The sequence below is a fragment of the Centropristis striata genome, chromosome 8 (genome assembly GCF_030273125.1).
Source record: "Centropristis striata isolate RG_2023a ecotype Rhode Island chromosome 8, C.striata_1.0, whole genome shotgun sequence".
Classification (NCBI taxonomy): Eukaryota; Metazoa; Chordata; class Actinopteri; order Perciformes; family Serranidae; genus Centropristis; species Centropristis striata.
Window position 1 is genome coordinate 26006916 of NC_081524.1, and position 17228 is coordinate 26024143.

A 17228-nucleotide genomic window follows, 5' to 3' on the forward strand; every position below is an offset into this window, starting at 1 on the left:
GCTCAGAGTAGGAGGGAGCGTCAGACTGACTGGAGGAGGAGTCTGAAGAGAAAAGGAGCCGGCCAAAGGGAGGGGCATAGAGAGGCTTGGCAGATGTGTTTTGGCTTGTGAAAGGACAGAGTACAGGGAATGACTGCAGGCTGCACAGACAATTAACCGAGTTACTTGTTTACTCCCCGTCTTTAACTTTGTTTCATCGCCCGTGGAGTGTGTCCGAAACCTTTCTGCTGACACCATGGATAACTTCCAGACGGTCCTGCGTTTCTTCATGAACCAGAAAGCCACCATTGGCTACAGTTTCATGGCTCTCCTGACTATAGGCGGAGAGCGAGTCTTCTCCATGGTTTCCTTTCAGTGCCCTTGCAACCACAACCAGAACTTTGCCTATGGGTTGACTTTCCTGCTGGGTCCGGCTGCAGTGCTGCTTGTTTTAGGTCTCTTCTTCAGCACCAGGTTGTGGAGGCTCTACACCGGCTGCTGCCTCAATCCCATGAAGCTGTGCCCCCGTGGGAACTGCTTTGGCTGCCTCAGGGTGTTTTTGAACATCTTCAGCGGAGCCTGTGTGGCTCCGATAATGTGGCTTTGCGTGGCCCTGCTCAATGGGACCTTTTATGAGTGTGCCATCAGTGGTCTCGATGAAAACCTGGTGGTAGATCTGTTCTGTAAAAACAAGACCGAGAAGTGTCGAGAGGAGCTTTCCCGAGTGCCATGTGACCGGTCTAAGCTATCCAGTGATGAGCGCATGGAGCTGCTGCTGATGTTCAGGGCCCAGTCACAGGTAAGAGACACACACCTGAGTCTGTGTCTGGGGGGTCAACTTCTCATAGGTAGTCCAGCAAATCCTTTAAAGCACACATTTCATGTCCTCTGTGCACCTGGAGGAGCTTTGTCAACTCTAGAAAATAACCCCTGATGATGTCATAGTGATGTCATAAGGGTTACCTCATCTTATTGGAGGTATGTGTTTGATAGGGACTGTAAACCAGGAATATGCCAGCCTCTGATGCTTCAATGTTGATTATTCTGTCTCTAGGTAGATAGAATTGCAATGCTTAGCGATCGTTTCCTGAATTTGTGTTCCTGTTATGTGTGAAGTCCTGGGGTGTCCTGTGGCCTGGAGGTTTGCCACACTAATCATGTGGTCACAGTAATACATTAGGCGTGTTTCCATTAGGGGAAAGAGTGGTCGCTGGGAAAGTTTCAGACGACGCCCGCTCAAACAGAAACTCACTCAGCGTGTCTCCATTATAAAAAAGACCCCAGAGGGATCTCTGAGACTCCGGAGGGGACATATGGTTTTTGATCATCGTGTAATTGCTTAGTGACAGTTTCGACCGTGACATCACACGGGAGACGCGCCAAACGTAAACAATAAGGACAGAGACCCTGAGATGGGAGGAGCAGAACTGCTGTGTTTCTGGCACTGTGTTCATACACATGGCAGCGATTATTATTTAATTTATACTTTATTTAATTCTCGAGGAATCATTGAGGGCAACCCCTCATTTACAATGATGTTGAGAGTAAAACACAATGAAGAACAAACAGCACAGACAAAACACTTGAAAAACATGAAAAACAGTTTCAGTAAAAGGCAGAGTTATTGGTTATCATAGTTTTAAACTGACTCATAGTTATAATTGTGTTGAGTTTGAGTGAATGTTTTAAAATGTTCCAGTTAGGTGCAGCAGAAAAACTGAAAGCAGTTTTTCCAAATTCAGTATTAGACTAGGGACCATTGAGCATTAAGAAATCACTAGAACCTGTTGGATAATTACTATGTGACCAGTTTAATAAAGTGCTGAGGTATGGTGGCATGTCACCTAGCAAGACTTTATATTGTTGTGACTACTCGATACTTCGCCAGCTTTTAAAAATGACGCTTGTTGTTGTGGCGTCGAGTACTACGTCACATCCCGCTTAGCGTTCTATCCAATCAGCAACCAGGCTTTTTTCAGGGGAGAAAAACGGCCATACTCTATGACAGGAACAAAAATGGTCGGTCAAACGGCTGCTAGGACGGCTCACATTCACATTAGGGGCGTTTCAGAGAGGCAGACCCGCCTCATTCCGGGTATTTAGTGGAAACGCACCTTTTGGTTCCCCATCTATCCTACTGCGCACTTCCTTAAAATGTATGTGTAGCATGAAGGGGCCACAGTTCTCCAAACCTGCTTTGTAAAATGATGAATGATGAATAAATTAACCTTGGAGCTATTATATATTACATGTATGAAAGGGGATGTGCAGGATTAAAAAAAAAAATCTGAACTGCTCTATTACTATCTTTAACAAGTAAAGTTTCTGTTCATCACCAGACACAGTACATAAGTGAATACAGAGGGGTTTTTTTCCAACTTTGCAAACCCACAGATGAAGCTTCAGAGAATTAGAAGGTGGACCTTGAGTTATTATTACTTAAATAATTGCAGTGAAGGTGAAGTGGAGAAACCATACAGATTACTGTTTTTTGGGGGGATTGTAATTTTTTATAAAAAAGGGTCAAATCTTAACTCAGTTAACAGTTAGACAATAGGCAGCTTGGTGTGAAAGCATCGCCATCAGCCATTAAACACCCCTCATTGTAGGGGATGTTAAAGATAGAACTGAATATATATATTCTCTAGTGGCATTTCATGGCGTTGAGTGTGCATCAGTGGCTATGTATCATTCTTGTATGTCTGCAGATCCTGGGCTGGTGCATTATTATCATCTCTGCCATCGTTGGCCTCCTGGGTTCCTGCTACAGTAACTGTCGCTCCAAAGTCAGCTACCTGCAGCTCACTTTCTGGAAACGCTATGTGGAGAAGGAGAAGGAGCGCTTTGATTCCTATGCTCTGGACTACGCCACCAAACTGGCCGAAAGAAACCTGCACAGCTTCTTTGAGAACAAGGATCCTGAAGCGTTCCCTTTCCCCAACCACAAGGCATGGGAGGAGATCTCTGCATACTACACCTTTTCCACAAGTGAACAGTATTACAGCACCCTGCAGCGGTATGTGGAGAGGACAGACAGGGACTACACACCAGAGAAGAGACCTGTATTGGACTCAGATTATGGAATAGAGATGCACTGAGGAAAAAACAACTGTGATGAGACACACTCATCACTGTTGGTATTTAAATCTAAGTCTATAATATGTGCATGTTTGACTCAGGAGAAGCTGACCCAGGCTGTCTGCTCACTGACAAAGCTGTCCTTTCAGCATGTCACTCCAAAGAATGTGACCATTACTAAGCACATTAATGGGTATAACCACTATTTTCCCTACCTCTGTAACACTGTATGCATTTGAGGTCTTTTATAACTTTTATTATTATTACTGCTTTTGACACTTTGGATATGCAAAGTAACTGAATGACTATAACTTATAGTAACTTTAAGAAGTTGCAGTCAGGGCTGTAGCTATGACTGAAAACACTGAGGTTATGTCTTGTTATTATTTCTGAGAAAGGGTGTACGACTTTCAGTTCAGTAATGGATCAAGCACATTTTATAGGCGAGCTGTTGTTTTATTGGAGCCAGTTAAATATTAAATACATTATAAACCAAGCAAAATGTAATTTTACCCACATAGCAGTAATGGGCGCAGTAATGTGCTGCCCACTGCTCCTTGTATGGTGTGTTCACTTGTGTGTAAAATAGGATGGGTTGAATGCAGAGGTTGAATTTCCCCATTGTGGGATTAATAAAGTAATCTTCTTCTTCTTCTCATAGCTACTTTATGCATCATCCATACATGACTCACATATGTTATTTTCTTAGTATACAGCAATATGATGTTTACAGCACAACAAAGCTTATACTCTGATACAGACACTGCACACTAAAATAGATCTTAGTTCAAATCAATATTATCAGTATGTTGTCATTAGCAACACTGACAAACTAGCTAACTCTTGCAGATGTATCATGTACAAAATGTTGTACTTATAGACTTGTCCACACAGACTTGATAGTTAGCAAATCAGACTGTTTGCTACTATGGGGGGCATTTTCACCAGATAATGAAGGGGTGACGGGTGACAAGTAGGCCTATCGTGCCACGAGCCAACGTAGTGGACGCCTGTGCACACGCTCGTCTCAATGTACAAATAATTGTTTACTTTATGATGACAAATTTTGAGTTTAACATGTATCACCAAGAGAGATGGATGAGACAATCTCAGCTATTTCAGTCTACACTTGACACGTTAAGGCATCTGAAGCGATGGCATAAAATGCCCCTCATATGCTACTTTAAAATGATGCCAACTTCACTTTAGTGTCTTTCAGCAGATGTTGTTAAGAGTGCAATGTTGTGTTTGACACACACTTGCTGATATTTGCAGATAAAAACCAGAGGGGAGAAACAACAACAACAAGCCAGTAAGTTTAGTTGTTTTTGTTTGTTTTTTAGTGTAAAGTGGGACTTTCGCTCATGGCCTTAGTACTGTTTTCAAATCCTGGCTACAGCCCTGGTTACATATTTTGATGACTAATTAATCTAAAAACTGACAAAGTGTACTACATGTATAAAGTAAGCTGTACTACTGCATCAAGTGTCTCTTGTTTTTGTGTCATGTGTGAGATTTAAGGCTGTAAGGGTTATCATGTGTGGAGGAAATGTTTATCCTTCTGTAAAAGGTGTGAGGTCTGTGTAATTACATTCCTGACAGATGTGCAGTCTTTCAGCATTCCATCCTGTCCGATCCTCAGGCAAAGTAAGCACGGTGCCCAGCCATGTCTACAGTCACACTGGGCACCTCTCATTTATTTGCAGTCTTGTATGGAATTAAAGGAAAAAATCGTATTATTCCATTATGTCAAACTTTTTTCAGGAGATACAACCACTTACTGTATAAAAGAAGTGGACCCTGCCTCTGGGTCTGAAAAGTAAAGCAGATGCCGAAGTGTCTTTAACCTGCATTCTTTCTAATATCCAGCAAGGGGCATCTCTACTGGTTGCAAGAAGAATTTTGATTGTATAGAAATTTGTGAGAAAATTACCCTTCTTCTTACTTGACTTCAGTCAACATTCTCATAATAAGGTTTATGGTCTCTATCATCTACTTCAATCTAAATAGGACCATTATTTGCTCAATGAACATCATGCTGTATTTAAGAGGACTTGAAAGTACTGATTAGGTCAAATATGCTTAGGGCAGGGCTATTTTATGATTAACAGTTCACTTCCACCTGGAGCAGTGTATCCATGGTAACATGTACGGCCCTTTATACTGTACATACCCAGAACTTCTTTTCTTTCAGAGCAGGTTTTTACATCATCAAAGTTATGGTTGCCTAAAAAATGTATTGTTCAGTGTTTGGTTGTACAAAACACAGAGAGGAGTTGGTTGTTCCTTCTTCTTCCAATAAGTACTTTTTTACCAGCCAAAATTAAGGCGAGGATGGCAGACAGCAGTGGCCAAAATGCCAAACTTGCGGCTTCAAAGTTCACTCTACTGAACAAACTTTATTAGTCCATCCTAGATGGATGGCTAAGAACAGCCTAGTCATTCAAATTGATAGTACAAGTTAATCCACTAAACATGATTAGATCATATTTTATACAACTGCAGCCTTCTATAAATCGATAACAACAAAATTAAATGTACTTAATGTGTTTATAATATTTGACAGCCTCTCTTTTTTATTTATTTATTTTTTTTTAAACTTCCATTAGCTTCAAGTACTCTAATCTGTATTCTCTAGTGAGCTGATGAAGAGTAGGGGAGCCATACCCAGCTAATTTAGCCACAGGTCTGTTTTCACCTGTAATGATTCACAGACAAGTTGAAACTTGAATCGTCCCTGGAGCTCTGCTACTCTATGACATCATTTTGTTCATGTTCAAGAGGCTGTGATTTATGGGAATAGGCACTGTTTTGAATATTAAGTGGGAAAAGTGATAAAGAGTGCCTGCCCAGCCCTCATTACCATCATTCAGATCACACTGTGGTTGTACTCAGCGTATTATTTTCAGATCTCACAACCTAGTGATGTGTTGGGCGGGAATGAGCCGGTTCAAAGAGCCGGCTCTTTTAAGCGAATGATGGGAGCCGGCTCACGTCCGTCAGTGAGCCGTTCTTCCTTTTTCTCATTAGGAAAAGTACCTGTGGGTGCTACTGGGGCTGACTATGGGTGTCACGTGCATGCTGTGTTAACCAATCGTGTGAAGATTGACAAGGATCATACCACCAAGCAGGGAGGGGCGGGGTGGCAGCTCTGAGACATGACAGGAGGAGGAGGAGTGAAGACGAGAGAGGAGTGAGGTGCAAAGATGAGTGAAAGTTGAAAAAGAAGTAGCATTTGGATGCATTTTGACACTTGTGACAACATGAAAGCACAGTGTAGGATTTGTAAAGTGAAGCTCTCCTATCCAGCAGGGTCCACTAATAACTTACAGGTATTAGAGAACTGGACATCCAGAAGTTGAGTTGGAAGAAAAAAGGCAGGCTAGCATGCTGCTGCCACTACTCCACCTGTTGCTCCTGCCCCTGTTGCTGCTGCTGCGGCTGCTGCTACCCCCATGCATCAGGTAAAAACACACAGTATGTGTATTAAAATAAAAAAAATAAAATATCAATAGCTGTCTTTTTTTAAATATCTTTGCTTAGGTTTTTATAGGACTTTTCTATCTGCTTTGTGTAGCAGAGTGGTTCTTCAAGCAAGTTAGAGAGTTACAAGGGATTTTACAACTGTAAATGCAATTGGCTACAGCAATTTATTGAAATGTATGTGATATATGTGTTCAAATACAAATCACAAGTCAAAACAGTGCTAAATTTGGCTGAATTATAAAAGGTATAAGTGGTAAAATGAAGAGCCATTTGGGAGCCGAGAGAACAGGAAATTCTAAATTAAAAAGACAGTTTGCAGAATCAAACCATTAAATTATAGCCATTTGGATTAAATGTTTCGGTGAGCTGAGACAAATGATCCGGATCACTAAAAAGAGACCAAATTCACATCACTAGTACATACAGCTTGGAAATGTAACTAGAAGTGTGATACCTGGAAAGAAATCCTTTGACCGGAGTCATGTCATAGTATCATCGACCAAAGTCAACCCAATAAAAGTGTTCCCAGAGCGCTCCCTCGTTCAAAGCAAGCATGTGTGTGACTCATAGGGACACACAGCAACTGACTTGCTGTCATCTACACATTTAGCCTCATAATCCATCAACCCTAATGTGTATGGTAACCAGACTGAGCATAGGGGTAGCATGAGGTTACAGTCATCCTGACAGAATTACTGAAACTCGTCAAACTCCCCAGACTGGTTTTACCCTTCATTCCATTTGTAAACAAGCTGACAGCCTGTAAAAAATTAGTGACTGACCCAGTAATCCTTTACAACTCATATGTCCTTCAGAACTACAATATTAAATGTGAAATAAAATTCCAGCCAGAAATAATTTATGATGTATAGTATAAATGTAATAAAAAGATAAAAGCATTAATTGTTGTAGGCTAAAGCATTCATTGTTGTTATAATGTATTTTATTGCTGAGCCATGCTCATTTATTTGTTTTAATATTTATTTAACATACAACTAACTAAACAACATTTATTTAACATTTAATATTTTATATATTTCATAAGCATTTCAGTGGTACAGTGTTCTTTTTTTTTTTAACAAAACATGAAACCTTACTGAGTATCAGCATCTACTGAACTGTACAATCAATACAGCAACTCTTGAGTAGTAACGTCAAGCATTGAAAACATAAAAACAACAAGAAAAATGAACAATCGTCTGATGTGCTTCATGGTGTCTTCCAGGTTTATGGAATTTGTGACCTGTGAGTCCTCACCTCCATCAAGCTCACAATAGAAGGAGTTTTTCTATTTCTTAACTCTGATGATCTTTACTTGAGCTAGTCTTTATTTCTCAATATATAATGACTGTCAAAAAATCCCTTTTGGATTAGAGTGCTGTCCCATGTGGAAATTGTATTGTTATACAGTTGAGATCTTGCAATACTGACTCTGTGGTAGGAAGGATTGTTCTATATATATATACCCTTGTAATTTTGAAAGATATTGAGACTTTTAAATTATTCAAAAGCTGCATCTCTCAATTCCTTCCGTTTCCAGTGAGTGGCGCTGTCGTGTTGTCTGCGCATTGCTCTAACTGTTTTTTTAAATAAAGTTGGTGGAGGAAAAAAAATCATGGTTTCCTGCACGCGTGCAGACCTAAACAATGGATCATAAAATGTAAAAATATGACAGAGAAGTTTTTGAATAATCCCTGAATAAAGCAGAAACACCTGCAGGTATAACCATGGTATAATGGCCACGTGTCCGAACAGCAGCAGTGTTATGTCGACCACATGGACCGGTACAGTCTATGGGTACAGTGTCCACAGCAGCTATCAGACCAGACCAGCAGAGCTATGAAGTCATCGATCAGTACCGAGCCGGAGGAGCACGCAGCACAGCAGCAGCAGCGGGGTGTTAGCTTCAACACAGCGGTGATGGTCTGTCTAACTCCCAGATAACCTACTGCCACACGACAATGACAGACTACAGCGAAGAGCAGAGGAATGAGCTGGAAGCTATAGAGTCCATCTATCCAGACTCATTTACAGGTCTGAGTTGTATGTGCTTTATCAATGTAACGGGACACTGCTAACGTTAGCTCACAGAGCAGCCAGTACAGGTCTGTTAGCCTATTGCTAACGTTATAAACTAATGGGTGAATCCAGCAAACACCTCCTCTGGCTCTCCGAGCTACACATGTAGTGTCGTTGTAATATTCCTCCAGCTAAATGTTGGACATGCTGCAGTGATTGACAGCTGCTACAGACAGACAGTGGGCCTTTCTAGGGACACACCGGTAATGTTACACCAAACTCCATTCAGATTCTGTCCAACTTTTCTTCCCATGTCACAGGACACCATCTACAATGTGCTGTAGATATTTTTGGGGCTGCTTCTATGTTATATAAATACACCAAACAAAAAGAGCCCTCACGGACAATTATTTATTGATGACATTCCTGACAGCAGCATTAAGTGTATGTTTGGTGATGCCCAGCGTAATCTTGCCCAAATCATCAGATTATGAATTGGCAAAAAATTCAGTTTAAGTTTTTTTTTCATGACTTTGCACCATGTTGAAGTAATCCACTTGTGTTTACAGTGCTTTCAGATGATCCCACCAGCTTCAGCATCACTGTGACGTCAGACGCAGGGGAAGATGGTGAAAGTGAGTACACTGATGTGTGTGATTGTAACATGACATCTATTGCACATAATATGTTTAACATAATTTAAATATCTCACCCCTTGATCCAAATTGATGATACAATTGCATGACAGGTAGGGCTGTGCCATATCGTATCATTCATGATGATACTGCCATATTTTTTATGGGGAAAAAAATGCATATTGTGATAATGGCAACATTCCTACTTCTCGATCATTGCATTTAAAACTTACTTTAATTGAAGCACAAAAGTAGCAGCATATATTATATATATTCTATATATATTGTTGGATAATTATTTTTGATGCATTTATTCAAGCAGCATTTTACTGTCGTCAAGGTAGCGCTCTTTTGAACTATTATTAACTAATATTCTGTTACGTGGTTTTATTTATAAACGTGCATATGTTAATTGTTGATGTGAAAAGTAACTAAAGCTGTCAGCTAAATGTAGTGGAGTTAAAAAATACAATATTTGCAATAAGTATAAAGTTACATGAATGGAAACACACAAGTTAAGTAGAAGTGCCTCAAAATTGTACTTAACTTCACTACTTGAGTAAATGTACTTAGTTACATTCCACCACTGACATTTGCATTATTATTTTCTAATAATTCCATTTTGCACTAATGAGTCAAGAGTAAAAAAAATTGTATTTGGCAACTGTTGAGATTTAAGCTTTACACTACAATTTAGTTTTATGGTTGATTTTTATTTTGTTGTAAGGTTTTTATTCATACAGACTCGAAAATAATTTTAAAAAAATCATATTTTCAATATATTTTTCAGTATTTTGTCATATCGTCGTCAAGAATATTGTTTTTGCAAAAATACCCTGAAATATCAAATAAGTTGTGTCAGATGTATAGGAAACACTGTGATAATATGAGTGGTCGCTTCTCCTGCAGCCGTGGAAGCAACATTAAAGTTCACATATGTAGAGAAATACCCAGATGAGCCTCCGCTGTGGGAGATCCATGCCCAGGAGAACCTGGAGGACAGTGATGCTGAGGACATCCTCAGCTTACTGCAGCAGCAGGTGTGTCCGTCTCACCTTCATGTGATCTTCTTTAGTTCTGTTGGCTCTTCTGTCAAACAGGGATCAGTATCAACAGTGTACATATGTGGTCGCTCTGTAGGCAGAAGAGAACCTGGGCATGGTGATGATTTTCACCCTGGTGACAGCTGTTCAGGAGAAACTGAATGAAATAGTGGATTTGATGAAAAACAGACAAGAGGAGGAGAAACGGCGGAAAGAGGCAGAGGCAGAGGAAGCCGAGAAGGTAGGAGCAGGGAAACATCTACATTTGCCCCACATTTATCAGATTTTTACTTTGTGATAAATCAGTTTCAAATTGTGTGTGTGTGTGTGTGTGTGTGTGTGTGTGTGTTACAGGTGGCTTTCCAGGGCACAGTTGTAACCATTGAAAACTTCTTGGCGTGGAAAGCAAGGTTTGAGGTGGAGATGGCTGAGCTGAGGAGGAAAAGACAGAAAGAAGAGGAGCAGGCAGGAAAAATCAAACTCACTGGTAAACTCTGATGCTGTCACTTAAAGACACTTCTATGTCGATGTATAAATATATGAGCTGAAGAAAATGTTATGTGTATGTCACCAGGTAAACAGCTGTTTGAGACAGACCACAACCTCGACACATCTGACATCCAGTTCCTTGAAGACAGTGAGTGTTTGAAACTGGTGCTGTTTTTAAGCTACTAAAAGGTTTCTTTTTTTTCACAGAGTCAAAACCTTATACATGATTTTTATAGAAATGAAAATATAAGTTGTTTAATTTAGGAACAACACCTTTTTATGCCTCTGCATCGCTGTCTGTGTATTGTAGAGATCCTGTAGTGTTGTCTGCCGTGATGGCTACACGTTTTTTGTTGTGTCCAGTTCTTCTGGTAGTTCTCTACCAACTCTTTGGTTTTTCTGATTTTGATCTTCAGGTGATTGTTGTTGCACCTGTGATGAAGTTTTCTATTAGTCCTCTGTAAAAAAACAGTCTCGGGCAAAATCTGCATCTGATGAGGACAGTTGGCACAAAAATATGTTATTGTGTGAGGAGTGAAGATGCAAATCTGCAAGTGTGAGAGGAACAGACCAGACCCGATCTCAGTCAATCAAAAACGAGTTTGATGCGTTCAGTTGGCTTTAGTCGGTTTGACAGATCGTGTAGTCTGGTCCCTAATCAGGCGCAGTTGTGTGAAGTGTGTGATCCCCAGTCTTTCAGTCATCATACAAAATCTGCTGAAACCAGTCATGTAGTGTGTACTCCAAGTAGGGGTGTGCCGTATCGTATTGTTCACTATTATACCGGTATAATTTTTTTGAGTGAAATGCAGGACTTCCCATTAATTACTTAGACCGTGGCGGCCTGCCGGAGTCTCATGTGCTGCACTTCCGTCACATTTCAAGCTACTAACTTCAAGTTATTTTGTGTTGTTGTTGCTCAGCAACAGAGTGTCTGTCAGCCGTCAGTAAGTCAAACGTCGACCCACCTCTCCGTCCTCCTCCAAGACATGCGCGCACATTCACATACTTACACACACGCACTGAATTTATCGAGGTGCCCTTCCACTGTGCTTCAAAACAATTCCAGCATGACAGAGAAACGTGCCTATCTGTCTGGATCAGTCCTGACCCCACATCATCTCTCAGTGTGCGTCTGCGTGTGCACGAGCTGAGCTAAATACTATCAACCTGTCCGGGCCAGTCAAAGGTCCAAACAGTCTGAACACAATGCTGGATTATGCCATTCGTAAGCCACGAGTTAACGTTAGCTAACAATCAAAGTTGTTTTGCTAAATGACTAAATGTAAATGTTTTATTCACAAAAAGCTGTGATTACTTCCTGTCGCTAGACACATGCAGCTTTCAAAATAAGAGCACAGTCTGTTAAATCCACCACAGAATTTACAAGAAGACTGTCAAAATAAGATGTCTTAAATAAAACATACAAGAACCTTTATTCTCCTATAAATTATTTCATTAAAATGTGTAATAATAAGATCAGTGTATATGATGGAATAGTGGCATTAAAATATGCACCAAACTTGGGCTGTTAAAAAAAAATATATATTTTTCAACCCTGTCTGGCTGCTCCATGTCCTGGTGGAAAGCCCTGTTTACTGTGAAAATATTATGTGAGGTGTTTGATCACATTTAGCTCTCAAAGTGAATGAGATTGATGCATTGTACTTAAAAATAGAACATTTTCTCCCAGGGGGGAGATATTTTGTAATATCATTAAGAATATTGTTATCGCAGAAATACCCTGAAATATTGTGATTATCTTTTAGGGCCATATCGCCCACCCCTAACTCCAAGTCTTTTCAAAACCTGTAAAGACTGAAAGTTGTGTAGTGTGTCCCAGCTTTAGTAAAGACAGACTGTTTTTCACAAGTGATGTCAAATGATCCACATGGTAATATAATGACAACTTCCATTTCTTCACTAAATATATTATGAGTCCTCACAAACTTGAATAACCTTTGACTGTGACTGGTTGATGGAGGCCTACAGCAGTGATGTGGGGATTCCAGTTTAGTCCGAATGGACATTTAATAAGAGCCGAGATGTGAAGCAGTTTGAGATCAGTGTCTGGGTTTGTTTTTCACCCATGTGAGCTTTGTTGTGAGTAGGCACTGTCTTTAAAGACGTTCATTGCTGTTTAAGTAGATCATGTCATCATTTTTGGTACAAACACATTTAGGACTGCAGTGAACGGTGAGGGAATTGAGAGATTTTGGGGCTATTGAGCATTGTAAGAATATCAATAATATCTAGCGTCACTCAAAGCTTACGTCTATAATACAATATGGGCTGTGTAGTATCCAAAATCTAGGAATGTTTCTTAAAAGGCAAATGTATGTGTGTTAAAATCCCATTGTGGCGCTGCAGAGATTCTTCACTCTGTAGACTGAAGCCGTGGTTTGGTTGAGATGTTGTATATTTCTAAATGAAATTGAGATTAATGATTCAAAAAGAAAGAATTCCCTCCAATGTCATGAATCATAATGCATCAGTAGTCAAAATAATCGCAATTAGCTATTTTTCCCCAAATCATTCAGCCCTAATCTGTTGCTGAGTGTTTTATTTTTCACACTTGTTTAATTCTAACACACACCTCCTTTCTTCTTCTGCAGCTGGTAACAACGTTGAAGTGGACGAGTCACTGTTCCAGGACATTGAGGACTTGGACTTGGATGAGGACGACCCAGACTTTGACCCTTTAGAGATGGGAAGTGATGAGGACTAAACAGGAGCAGCACAGAGGACAGTCAGGACCACATCAGCTGGTCCTGACCATCACCATCTGACCAGACACGTTTATGTTTGAAAGACTCTAACAGCAGCTGGGCAGGAAATCTTCATAAATACAACACGTACATTACACAAACACGAGTGTTCATTTCTATGCCTCAACAATGAAACTGACCAAATAAACATCCGTCTTTTGACTCCGGTGCTGTTTGACAGTGACAGGCCTGCAACTTGGCCACAAGAGGGCAGTAAAATACACAGGATGGCCAGAGAAAGGACCACATGCTTTAAGATTAAGATTACATTTAAATCAGGATACCCCAAAATATAAATGTACTCCATCACTATTACAAGTAAGATTATGGCATTCAAACTCTTATTTAAGTAAAAGTTAAGACGTATTGGTTGCAAAACATACTATCAACTATGAAAATGAAAACCACATAATGGAGATTGAACAGTTCTTTATATTGCGGTCTGCTTGTCCGCACAGAATAACCTCCTGTCGGTTTTTCATTGAACTTGGTGGAAGAGTGAAGCATGGGCCGTAGAGCAACCCATTCCATTTTGGAGCAGATCTGAATCATAAGATGGATACACGAATTACTTTTTTTTTAAAAAGAGTTCCGATCATATTTCATGGCTCATCTGATCCGTTTCTGTTCTTTGTTTTCACACAAGTCACTGAGTAAAACAATACAACACATCATCTTTGTAGTGTCCGTGTAGTTTCCACAATATGACTAAATCTCACTTAAACACCAGAGTCAGAAGCACCTGAATGCACCCTTTTGCTTTGACGGAGGTGTTCGCGCTCTTAGTGCATTCTAGTTTCTAATGTTGAAAGCAGTTTTCTGTTGTAGCTGGTTTAAACGCTTTGATATACTGTTGTCAAATTATATTTTCAAATCTACATCACATTCAATAAACATTGAACATCATGATTTGTACAGGTACATCTCAAAAAATTTGAATATCATGAAGAAAGTATTTTTTGTCAGTCATTTCAGAAAGTGAAACTCATACATTATATAAATTCATTACACAGAGCGAAATATTTCAAACCTGTTTTTCTTGTAATTTTGATGATTCTGGCTTAGAGACAATGAAAACCCAAAACTCAGTGTCTCAGAAAATTTGAATATTGTGAAAAAGTTCAATATGTGAGTCCACAGTCAGTCAGTGGTGATTTGGGGCCATGTCCTCTGCTGCTGTTGGTCCACTGTGTTTTCTGAAGTCCACAGTCAACATAGCAGCCATCTAGCAGGACATTTTAGAGCTCTTCATGCTTCCACAAGCTCTTTGGAGATGCTGGTTTCATTTTCCAGCAGGACTTGGCACCTGCCCACACTGGCAAAGGTACCACAAGCTGGTTCAGTGACCATGGTGTTACTGGGCTGGACTGGCCAGCAAACTGGGCTGACCTGAACCCCATAGGAGTCTATGGGCTGTTGTCAAGAGGAAGGTGAGAGACACCAGACGACCTGAAGGACGAGAGCAACATGGTGCCGTAGGCTGATCTCCTCCATGCCACCAAGTATTCATGCAGTAATTCATGCAAAAGGAGCCCAACCAAGTATTGAGTGTATAGAAATGATACTTTTCAGGAGTATTGCATTTGTTTAAAATAGCCTTTTTTTATTTATCTTATGTAATATTCAAATTTTCTGAGACACTGAATTATTGCCTTAATCTGATTATAACTGGACAACTGAAGTGTATGTAAACGACTTAGTCCGACTAATGTCGGAGTTCTCCAACTCCCATTAAGACACCCAGATAATGTGATTGGTATAGGATTTTCGCCGGCAAACTGACTCATTTGTTCGTAGCGTCAAAAAATGTCCCATTGAAAGCCATTGAAAATTACGTTTTTGATCCCACATTTATCTTAACAAAAAATGCATTCCTTTATGGTAAGATTTAATTTTGCACAGCTGGCTTTCAATTTTGTTTTTTCATATTTGTCCACCAGGTGGACCATGTAGCAAAATTTCACACTTTTTACTGCTTTTTGCAAGGGTGCCTTGCTACTGAAATGTGTGTCACTATTGATATTGGATAATGATGAATGAATGAAATAGTGAATGTGATGAAAAACAGACAAGAGGAGGAGAAACAGCGGAAAGAGGCAGAGGAAGATGAGAAGATAGGAACAGGAAAAAAATCTACATTTGCCCCACATTTATCAGATTTCCACTTTGTTTTGGTTCTCGTTCAGGTTGTTTATGCAGGTGCACTGCAGCCATGGTTATAATTATGAGCAGTAGTGCTGGAGTAGTCACTTTGGAGATTGCAAGACATCACAGCACACAGGAGGCTCTAGAAATGATCAGGCACACCCCTAACTTTTACCTGTCGTAGGAGAAGGCCAAGTGAAAATCATCATACAGTGCTGTGTATTTGCCCCCTTACCAATTTCTTTTTAATATATAAACATTTATATGATAAATCTAATCCTCAAAAGCTATCCAAACCTGCTTGGCCCTATGTGAAAAAGTACAGTAATTGCCCCCTTAACCTAATAACTGGTTGGGCCACCCTCAGCGGCAAAAACTGTAATCATGCGTTTGCAATAACTTGCAATCAGTCTTTTACAGCGCTTCTTTTTATTATTTAATTATTTTTAATTCAGACACATTGGAGGGGTTTCAAGCATGATCGGTCTGTTTTAGGTCATGTCACATCATCTCAATCAGAAATAAGTCTGGACTTTGACTAGGCCACTCCAAAGTCTTCATTTTGTTTTTCTTCAGCCATTCAGAAGGTGTGTTTTGGATCATTGTCCGGCTGCAGAACCCAAGTCCACTTCAGCTTGAGGTCATGAAAAGATGGCCGGACATTCTCCTTCAGGATTTTTTGGTGGAGAGCAGAATTCATGGTTCCTTTTATTACAGCAAGTCTTCCTGGTCGTGAAACAGCAAAGCAGCCCCGGACCATCACAACACCACCAACATATTTTACTGTTGGTATGATTCTTTCTTCTTTTTATGAAATGCTGTGTTGGTTTTACAACAGATATAATGGGACACACACCTTCCAAAAAGTTCAACTTCATCTCATCAGTCCACAGAGTATTTTCCCAAAAGTCTTGGGGATCATCAAAATGTTTTCTGGCCGAACTGAAACGAGCTTTTATGTTATTTTAGCTCAGCAGTGTTTTTTGTCTTGAGACTCCCCATGGATGCCATTTTTGTCCAGGCTCTTTCTTATTGTTGAATCTTGAACACTGACTTTAACGGAGGCAAGTGAGGCCTGCAGTTCTTTGGATGTTGTTCTGGGTTCTTTTATGACCTCCTGGATGAGTCATTGATGCACTCATAATTTTTGTTGGCCGGCCAATCCTGGGAAGGTTCACCACTGTTCCAAGCTTTCTCCATTTGTGGATAATGGCTCACACTGTGGTTTGCTGGAGTCCCAAAGCCTTAGAAATGGCTTAGTAACCCTTTCCATACTGATAGATATCAATGACTTTGTTTCTCGTCTGTTCTTGAATTTCTTTACATCACAGCATGATGTGCTGTTTTTTGAGATGTTTAAGCCTTATTCACATTGTCAGACAGGTTCTATTTAAGTGATTTCTTGATTCAACAGGTCTAGCAGGAATCAGACCTGGGTGTGTCTATAGTGAAATTGAACTCAAACTTCCCCCCAAAAATGTGGTTAATCACAGTTAATTCATGATTTATTTATTCTTGATTTCAGTTGTTGCCATCAAGGCTGGCACAACCAGTTATAAACTTTAGGGGCAAATACGCAAAATAAT

General features: G+C 40.1%; 2 protein-coding genes across 2 annotated transcripts; both read left to right on the plus strand.

The window, feature by feature from the left end:
* The first annotated feature begins 208 nt into the window (after positions 1-208).
* LOC131976610 (calcium homeostasis modulator protein 5) lies at positions 209-3718 on the plus strand. Its single transcript, XM_059339715.1, has 2 exons — positions 209-778; positions 2688-3718. Exons 1-2 carry the CDS (start codon positions 236-238, stop codon positions 3075-3077), a joined length of 933 nt encoding a protein of 310 aa, XP_059195698.1. The 5' UTR covers positions 209-235; the 3' UTR covers positions 3078-3718.
* Positions 3719-8384: 4666 nt separating this feature from the next.
* On the plus strand, positions 8385-13659 carry rwdd1 (RWD domain containing 1). Its single transcript, XM_059339329.1, has 7 exons — positions 8385-8577; positions 9132-9197; positions 10107-10237; positions 10338-10481; positions 10595-10727; positions 10815-10877; positions 13345-13659. The coding sequence occupies exons 1-7, from the start codon at positions 8505-8507 to the stop codon at positions 13455-13457; spliced, it is 723 nt and encodes a 240-aa protein (XP_059195312.1). The 5' UTR covers positions 8385-8504; the 3' UTR covers positions 13458-13659.
* Positions 13660-17228: the final 3569 nt, after the last annotated feature.

Coding starts and splice junctions, on each gene's coding strand:
- LOC131976610 (XM_059339715.1), top strand. CDS start 236: ATGGATAACTTCCAGACGGTCCTGCGTTTCTTCATGAACCAGAAAGCC. Junction 779..2,687: donor TGTTCAGGGCCCAGTCACAG/GTAAGAGACACA, acceptor GTATGTCTGCAG/ATCCTGGGCTGGTGCATTAT.
- rwdd1 (XM_059339329.1), top strand. CDS start 8,505: ATGACAGACTACAGCGAAGAGCAGAGGAATGAGCTGGAAGCTATAGAG. Junction 10,728..10,814: donor AGGAAAAATCAAACTCACTG/GTAAACTCTGAT, acceptor GTATGTCACCAG/GTAAACAGCTGTTTGAGACA. Junction 10,878..13,344: donor CATCCAGTTCCTTGAAGACA/GTGAGTGTTTGA, acceptor CTTCTTCTGCAG/CTGGTAACAACGTTGAAGTG.